Raw genomic sequence first — 9,630 nt, forward strand, 5'->3', positions numbered from 1 at the left:
AATGAACCTGAAAGAGCGGCCGGCACTCAATTTTGCTCACTGGGTTGTCAGTCTCTCTCGCGTACATACCCCCCTATTACAGAACTCGTACGGTGGATTCGAGTGAACTTCTCGTTCTCGTTTGTCGAACTCGATGGTCGGGATCACGGTTTCAATTAGAGACGCTCCGAGTGCTAAATGTGCTAAAATGTGCTAAAAAGCTTAAATGTGAAAGCATGTCAAGCTCTTCGAGTGCGAACTGCCATTCTGGTGCATTTTTGTAAACATTGCACACACACATACACATAAACAGATGGCAGTTCAGATGTGCGTACTTTTAAAAAATTTGATTTGTGCGATTGATTTAAAAAAATTACCCGTATCTTTCCGCCCTATTCGGGACTGCGGTAACCACAGGAATACAAAACACTTACCTACCCTTGCCCTTCTTTCTTCCGGGCTAATTAGTTTCTTTACGGGGTAATTAGCTACCACATGTATGAAAAAAAAAACCCACCAGTATCCTTTCGGCCTACCTAGCTATCCCTGCGAAGCATAAACAATACAAACTAATTGATAAAATCAAAGACATCCTAACAGAGCTGCTCTTTCCGTAGCAAAAAGTTGACGGAAATCCGTTTGTAAAATTTGGGTTTCCGTACGAGTTTCGTGATACCAAAAGTACTCGATAACAGAGGAATAGTTCATCCAGTTGAAAGCTACCGCCACGGAAAGTTCATCCTTTCCGTACGGAAAGTCGATCGACTGCCGCGATAGCAAAATGAACTTAGATGAACTTTCGAATGAGTTCCGTAAACAAGTTTGAGAATCGTAATAGGGCAAAAGTCCCCGAACAAAAAAGTCACTCATATTTTCTATAGTGAGACGAAATATCTGAGCGCCGATTCGTTTCTCACCAAAGGCCAGAAAGAAAGCGCAACACCGAACAACTTTTTTGTCTCTGTCACGCTCATGTAGCATCCAGTCCGGCACTCCAATGTCAAACTGTTAGAAACTCTTAGTTTCATGCAGGAACACAGAACGAACGACGCAAGCAAATCGACGAAGCATCATCGGTGTAAAAATAGTGTTTAATTGTGAATTTTAAGCTGTTGCTTATTTCGGTAAGTAAATTTAAGCATCGGGAAGCATTTCTTGAGAGGTATTTACTTCTAAATCGTAAAAGTAAACCGCATTTGTTTACATTTTCAGCCGACCATGAAATGGAACAAAGTGTCATCCTGCTATTGAATGCCGACAACACAGCGGACGATTACGATGGAGCGAACGATACGACGATGCAAGCGGAATATCGAAAGCGACAACGCAGTGCTAAACATTTGCCAAAAAACAGTGCCATATAGAAAAGTGAAACAATTGTTCAAAAATCGTTGTTGTAAAAAACTGAATAAATGCAACACTTTGTTTACAACAGCAGAACGATTTGACAGTTCATTGAGAGGGTGTATGGGATGAGAGGAAGAAAGAATAAAAATGTAGGGGAAAACACTCACGGCGCCCATACGATTTCTTCCGCTATAAGCTTCAGGATTCCGCTATAAGGCACTCCCTCGCATACAGTCTTCCGCTATTATTTGCACAGAACTCAGCTTATAGCGGTAAAACCGCCATACTGAGAGGGGGCATCTCACGAGTCGAAATCCGCGGCTAGAAAAATGAAAAATTGAGCGATTTTTTTGTTCGGGTCGTTAGTCGTTATAGGCAAAAAACTCGAGCAATACATTTTTACAATACTTTCTTGATGTGAAATGTTCATCACTTAGGAAATTTTGTAATGCGCGAAAAAGGTGTCAATCGCCCAATGGAAGGTCCGGACTGTACGGCGGACGCATTAAAACTTCCCAACCAAGCTCCCGGAATTCGACCGGAAAAGGAGTAATTAAAAACGTGCGTAACATTTCATTGTCCTGGTGGAACACAAAACCTCTTCCGTTGACCGATTCTGGTCGTTTCTGGTCAATTGCTAGCTTTGAACGGTGCAGTAATTGACAGTTGAGATCTGAATTTAGTGTATGGCTGCATGGAAGCAACTCGTAATAAACGGCTCCTCTCAAGTCCCACCATATACCCAATAAAACCTTCCTAGTCCTTTTTCTTGGTTTAGCCACCGGTTAAGCTGCTTCACCCCACTTAGATCACGATTATTTTCACACACTATTGTCGTATGAATCCCTTCCTCATCCCCAGTACCCATCCGTTTAAGAAATGGGTCGATTTCATTCCGTTTGGCCGCAGAAATTGCGCAGATGGAAATTCGATCCATCATGTTTTTTGGTGTAAATAGCGTGGTGGTTTGTGAATTCAGCTTTGCCGAAATGGTTTAAAACTATTTGATTGTTACCCTTTAGCTCCTGACCGATGCTCTGATTGTTAACATGTTGATCAACTTTTATTATTTCTGTGTTTTTATCGATATTTTCGACGGCGGGTCTGCCTGTGCGAGGAACCACAAACACCATGCACAATTTCAGCGCTCTAGCTTGAGTTTTGAATTTACCCCCGTTGATAGAGTAGTCGGTAACGCTCTTCGCTGTCACCGCAGCTGGTTTGTGTTCGAATCCAGGGATCGGTTGTCACTCAACCGGCCATGGTTTTGATTCCCGATACCGGCGTGACAAAGGGGGGGTTGGCGCGGGGCTAACAACCCCGCCCGTAAAAACGAACTGTTACGGTTAGCGCCAGAGATATTAACAAAAAATGTCTCCGGTGCAGGCCAAGACCGCCAGCGGTTGTAGCGCCAAAGAAGAGAAAGAAGAAGAAGAAGCTTGAATTTTCGCCTTTTGCGGACAAAAACTGTAAAATGTACCGAATTTTCTTTTCGTTGACCTCTATTGTTAACAACCTGTAACTTACAAACGAAAAGAACAAACAATAATTTTAGTTTACAATATCAGCTTTAAAACGAGCCTAAATTTACAACTGCACGATCAATACTTCACGAGATATCGATACTACTAAAGGCACCTATCGTGAAATACGAAAATACTTTTTCGACCGCCCAATATTAATAAAACCGAAAAGTCAAACGTGTTTACCTTCGTGTTTTTGGTCAGAGAAAATAGAAATTGAAGAGGTAAGTTAATTTCTGCACTTTTTTTTTGCTTTTTAGTACAGTATGATAACATCATGGCTATCGTTAACTTTCTACCTTTTTTCGTTCAGCATTTGAATGAGCACAACTGCATACGCGGATATATTGCTACTGCGGATATATTGATAGATTGATTTCTATCCCGTACACACGCCCCTATTCTATACTACGGCTTATTCATTCCTCAGATGTATAAGGTGTATGCATGAAAATCCGCTGTTTGCATATAGGTGGCTCTACTGTTGGATAGAAGGCACAAATGTCATCAAATAACCATCAAATGCTAAGCTTAGGCATCTGTCAACAAACCTGCATCATTTGTCAATTTTTCCATTGTGAGATGGTTATTAACACGAAACCATGTGCGAATTCCAGCCAACAAAGCGTCATTTGCGGGAAGTGTTGTTGTATTACTTTCATCTGAAGAAAACAGCCACCGAAGCATGCCGGTTGCTTTTCAAATTTTTTCCCGAACAACCTGTTTCTCCCCCCCGTCTGGATCCTGTCTGGCATACAGGGGGCAGGAATGCGATGTATCATCGCATTTTATTCAGATAATATATATAACACATCGCTCAATAAGTCCGTAGCTATAAACTTATAAAACAACAATATTTTGATATAATTTGTATTTATTCATCAACATAGTCTCCTTTTAAGGCGATACAGTCAGTCAAACGCTTCTCTAACTTTTCGATACCATGTTTGTAGAACGATTTATCTTTCCCTTCAAAATATGCCTCAGTTTCGGCGATGACCTCCTCATTCGATTCAAATCTCTCTCCCTGGAGCATCCTTTTGAGATCCGAGAACAGCCAATAATCGCTGGGGGCCAAATCTGGCGAGTATGGTGGATGGGGCAACAATTCGAAGTGCAATTCATTCATTTTCACCATCGTTTTCATTGACTTGTGACACGGTGCATTGTCTTGATGAAAGAGAATTTTTTTCTTCTTCATGTGCGGTCGTTTTGCGTCGATTTCAGCCTTCAATCGTTCCAACAATGCCATGTAATATTCGCTGTTGATTGTTTTACCTTTCTCAAGATAGTCTATGAACAACATACCATGGCTATCCCAGAATACGGAGGCCATAACCTTGCCAGCAGAAGTTAGAGTGTTTGGGCGGCTTTCACCGGCTGGTGTCCACTCAGCCAACTGCCGATTTGACCCAGGAGTGAAGTGGTAGATCCATGTTTCATCCATTGTGACGTAGCGACGAAAGAAATCCTTTTTATCACGGTTAAATAGGGCCAAACATGCCTCAGAATCATCGATTCGTTGTTGTTTTTGGTCCGGTGTTAGCAAACGCGGCACCCATTTCGAACAAAGCTTCCGCATACCCAAATGTTCATGCAAAATGGTAAACACACTGCCTTCTGATATCTTTACGGCCTCAGCAATCTCCTTCAATTTCAATTTGCGGTCGGATAAGACGATTTTGTGGACTTTTTGTATGTTTTCTCCAGTAACTGCCGAATTTGGGCGACCGGAACGTTCAGCATCATCGGTGTTCGTACGACCACGTTTAAAGTCATCAAACCACTTCTCAACCATTTGCCTCGATGGAGCAGAGTCCGAATAACATTTATCAAGCCACTGTTTAGTTTGCACGGTATTTTTTCCCATCACAAAGCAATGCTTAATGAGCACACGAAATTCTGATTTTTCCATTTTTTTCAATTTACAAAAGTTGATTGAATTGTTCACACTGTAACTTGGTAAATAATAGTCCGAATGTCATGAAACTTTGACAGATGTCGTTTGAAGGTTGGTACTGTCTAAAAGTCATAAGGATTCTGTATTTGTTTCGCCATCTATATGTCATCCTGCGAACTTATTGAGCGATGTGTTACATAAATACATAAATAAAGCACATATTTACAAGTAGTTGTACATTTAGTCACATTCACAAGCCGCGGATGTAGACGTATAGACGTTTCCAGCTTCGCTACAAGGAGCTGTCAGTCGCTACTCCGCTCTTGCTCTGCACAGCCGGACAAGGAACGTACGGTTAACAAGTTAACAAACAGCGTCATTAACCTCACGGTTAACGAGGTGTTTGTCGGATAAGTTATGCAGAAGTCCAACTTATCTTATTGCTGCAGCAGCCGCCGCAGCAGCAGCCGCAGCCGCGGCCGCAGCCTCAGCCTCCAAGCGCTGTTCTTCTCGCCACGCCTGTTGAAGTTGCAGCGTTACGGCTCGGCAGGCTCGGGCGACGCGCTGCCAGCACTCCGGGCTCCGCAGCATCTCGCTCGCCATGCTGTCCGGTGTGAGGGGGATGCGGCCGTCGTCTGCCAGCATCTCCGCTGTCTCCCGCTGGAACCGCGGGCAGTAAAACATCACGTGTTCCGCTGACTCCGCGGCACCAGGGCACCAGCTGCAGTCACGGGATCGTGCGAACTTCTTTACGTGAAGGTACTCTCGGAAGAATCCATGTCCCGAGAGCACTTGGGACATGTGGAAATCCACACGTCCATGTTTCCTGCTGACCCAGCGCGTGATGTCCGGGATGACTCGGTACGTCCAGCGTTGATGCCGGCTAGCATCTGGTTTTAGCCCCGCCGCCGCCCACTGCTCTTGCCACTGGCTGATAGTGCGCAAACGCTCCCTTTTGCGCAGGGCCGTCGCGTCTGGTGGTGAATGGGTGTCCTCCGTTTGCTGCCCAATCGCTGGCCATCGTCGCCCAATGCAGCGTTCGTCCTCCTGCAGCAGCAGTACGATGGGCGCCATGCTGGCGAGGGCCGTGGCCACACTGTAGGAAACACTGCGGAACGTGCTTGCCACCGCTTGCGTCAGCCTGCGCTGCACTCCATCCAGGAGTCGACAGTTGTTTGGTATCTCGAGGCCGGAACGCCGCTTTGCCCATAGCGGAGTTCCATATCGGATCATTGACGTTACCGCACTCGCAATCAGCCTGCGTCTGTCACTCGTCGCTCCGGAACTATTAGGCATCAAGGCCCGAAGGACTCGCGTCACCTGGCTAGCCCGTTCTGCCACATACTCGATGTGCGGTCGCCAGCGCAGGTGGTCGTGCAGCTGTATCCCTAGATACCGGATCGCTGCTTCGATTGGCAGGCAACCCCGCCACCGACGTTGACGCTCGTGTGCTGCCGTCCCCCTTTGTGGCTGCTGATGACGAGGACCTCCGTTTTCTCTCGGGCAAGAGAGAGGGATTTATCTCCAGCCAGCTCTGCACTACCCGCACGGCGTCCTCGACGGCCTCTCTGGCTTTCTCCACGTTGACAGCCCGCACGATGAGCGCCAGGTCGTCCGCGAAGCCGACACTCCGCACACCCTCTGGAAGTGGCAGCGACAGGACACCGTCGTACATCACATTCCAGAGGGTCGGTCCAAGGATTGAGCCCTGCGGAACGCCTGCCGTGAGGTTGCGCGCCTTCACCCCGCGGTTGGTTCCATACAGCAGGGTACGACCGGTGAAGTAGCTGCCCAGCACACGCAGCAGCTCCGGGTGCACCTGCATCCGTTGGAGCGCAGCACCTATCGACGTCCAGTTGGCGCAGTTGAACGCGTTGCGCACGTCTAGCGACACTACCATGCAGATGCGTGGATCGGTACGGTTTGTGCGGCCATGGTGCGCACAAACGGCGGCCTGCCATGGTGCGCATCGCGTCGGCTCCCTCCTCGACGATCATCCGGGCAGCGTCTAGGGTGCATCGCTGTTTACGGAAGCCGTACTGTGTCCGATAGAGATGGCTCGCCGTTGTCATCCTGGATGGCCGTCGCTGTCATCCTCCAGCCGGTCGTTCAGTTTGGTGAGCAGGATGCGCTCATAGACCTTCCCCAGGACGTTGAGCATGCACAGCAGCCTATGCGACGGCGCCAGCCCCGCTGGCTTCCCCGGCTTCGGGATCAGCACCAGTTTCTGCTGCTTCCACTCCTCTGGGAAGGAGCCTGTTTCAAGGAGCCGTCCGAATAGGCTGCAGAACACAGCAGGGTATGATCGCAGGGCAATGGTTGCGGCAGCGTTCGGGATGCCGTCGGGTCCAGGGGCCTTGCGGGGGCTGAGGCTGCTGGCAATGGCCATCAGCTCTTCCTCCGTTACCCCGCGGATCGCCCCAGTAGCAGTCTCTGGTCGCGCTGTATCGGGCCAGTCCATCGGTGGCTGTTGTGGAAACAGCTCGTCCACGATGCGTCCCAGCACTTCGTGGTCGTCCTCTTGGCGCAGGCGTCCGCCTGTGAACCAGCCCACCGCTGTTCGGTAGGCGTTACCCCAATGGTCGTCCTCGACCGAATCCGCGAGTTTCCGGGCGCAACGCCGCTTGTTATCCCGGATGGCGCTACCAAGCATGCGCTTCGTCTGCTTGTATTCGACGGCCCGGTAAGCACGGTCGCTGACGTCCCTCGTTTTTTGCAGGCGTCGTCGGGCGAGCCCACAGATGGTGCGCTTCTCAGCGATCTCCGACGTCCGCCAGTAGACGTGGCGCCTATTCTGCCTCGGTCCTTGGGCACTGCGCGGCATGGTCTCATCACAGGCTCTCTCCAGCAGCCTCGTGACGGCGGCCACCGATGGTTCGACTTCGCCGAAGTTCAGTGCCCGCAGCGAGATCGCGAACACCTCCGGGTCGAACAGGTGCATCCTCCACAGGCGAGTGCAGTGCCGTGGTGTTGGCTGCGGTGCGGTTCGAGGGTGCGGGTCCCCGACGGTGTACATGATGGGCGAGTGGTCCGACATCAGTTCATCGTCCTCTATCACCTGCCAGTCGCCCGGGCCTGCGATGACTGGGGTGGCGAATGCGACGTCAATCACCGAAGGGCGTGCCATTGAGTTGCCTCGGAAGGTGGGCTCTTCTCCACGGTTAAGCAGAACGAGCCCTAGCTGTTCCATAGTCGCGAGGAGCTCTTCTCCCCTGGCGTTGGTCCTGGGACTGCCCCACTCGACAGCGGCAGCGTTGAAGTCTCCTCCTACGACGACGCGAGGGTGACTTTGCACTGCTAGGGCCAGCGCTTCCAGGTACCGCCTGAACGTCTCGATGTCCCACCGTGGAGGGGCGTAGCAGCTGGCATACACTATGCCCCTGCTCTCGGCCACAACGAGTCCCTCGGTGTTGCTGCAGAGTGACTATATGGGGTACCGGCCGCTGGAGTGGATGGCTACCGTCCTCTCGCCGTCGGCTACCCAAAAGTTGCTAGCGGTGGGCAACTGGTACAGCTCCGAGATGAGCACCACTTCTGTGGGAGCAGTGGGGGCCATTTTCGCTTGTCGACTGGGTCAGGAGTTGGTGGACCAGCCGACAGTGCCGCATGTTTAGCTGCATTATGCGAGGCATTGCATGGCATTGCCCTCGCACACTGCCGCGCCCGTGTTGTGTGCGCCAGAGCACTCAACACAATTAGGAGCTTCGGCCGTACAGCTGCTTCGCCGGTGTTCCTTGCTGCCGCATCGCAGGCAGCAGTCGGAGCGGTCCGGTCCCGTGCATTTGCTGGGCCTGTGGTCCCTCCCGAGACAACGGTAGCAGCGTCTCTGGCTGGCCGGGGCGGGGTCGGGCTCGCGAACTGCGCAGCGGGTCATCCCGATGACCACTTTGTCCTTTGTCAGGGCAACCACCACCCTGACATTGGCTCTCTGTAATTCGTCGTACATGCGTCGGAGGTTGACGTCCACCGCGGGGATTGCCCCCCCCCCCCCCCACCCCCCGCGACTTTTCCCAGCGCCTGGGCTACCTCCTCCCCAGTGAACAATTTTGAGTTCCCCGGCGTTTTCTCAGTATGGAGCATCGAGTCGCCGACGAGTCGCATTCGAGTCGCATTCGAGTCGCTGGAGTATTTCGTTCATATAGGCTCCCGTACTGAGAAGGCCTAGTTACTCGATGGCAGATTTTGGCGACTCGATTTTTTTTCCCGAACCTGCCCCTTGTCTCCCTCTCTCCTGTGTGTCCCCTCTCTTTCTTCGTTTCCAATTCTTTCTCTCCCGTATTTTCTTTCTCTCCGAAATAAAATATCTCGCGTTTTTGGTAGGCTTCGAAAGGTATATTCTCTCTCTCTTGTTTTTGGTTTCGCCTTTTCACTCTTCCCTACATATTCGTGCATTCGTAGTGCGTTGTTCGACGCCAAACAGTTTTTTTCGCAGTTCTTCCTTGACCAGCTTCATCCGTCGATAAAAATTGTCCGGACGTTTGTATTTTTTCCTGGAGGATGGCATTATCAACACAGCACGATATGCACAGCACCAAACGAAGATACACGTTTAAAAAACACAGCTTGACGATAGAAGCGATAAAAACGTAGTGTGAAGCCGCTTCTGTTAGCGAAAACGACGCTTGGTGTTCAGATGTCATTTTTTCACTACCTGAATCCGCAGTGCTAAACACATGCTACCCCGGACTTGGGACTTAGAAAATTTCAGACTGCCCGTCCGCTAGCGAACAGAATTTTGCCTTTCTTTCTTTTACTATTTGTCTCCCTTTCACTCCCCGGACCCCGCACACATCCTATCCCGGACTTGGGACTTAGAAAATTTCCCGTCCGTTCGCAAACCGAACAGAATTTTGCCTCTCTTTCTTTTTTTATTGTCTCCCT

General features: G+C 49.9%; 1 protein-coding gene across 1 annotated transcript in view; it reads right to left on the bottom strand.

Annotated features, from left to right (window-relative positions):
* The window catches only part of LOC131214149 (cytoplasmic FMR1-interacting protein), a 19,067-nt gene extending 12,418 nt beyond the window's left edge, over positions 1 to 6,649 (bottom strand). Inside the window, exon 1 of the mRNA XM_058208524.1 lies at positions 6,293 to 6,649. Coding sequence (XP_058064507.1) covers positions 6,293 to 6,649 — 357 coding nt within the window. The remainder of the gene's footprint in view (positions 1 to 6,292) is intronic.
* Positions 6,650 to 9,630: the final 2,981 nt, after the last annotated feature.

The sequence above is a fragment of the Anopheles bellator genome, assembly GCF_943735745.2.
Source record: "Anopheles bellator chromosome X unlocalized genomic scaffold, idAnoBellAS_SP24_06.2 X_unloc_3, whole genome shotgun sequence".
Taxonomy (NCBI): Eukaryota; Metazoa; Arthropoda; class Insecta; order Diptera; family Culicidae; genus Anopheles; species Anopheles bellator.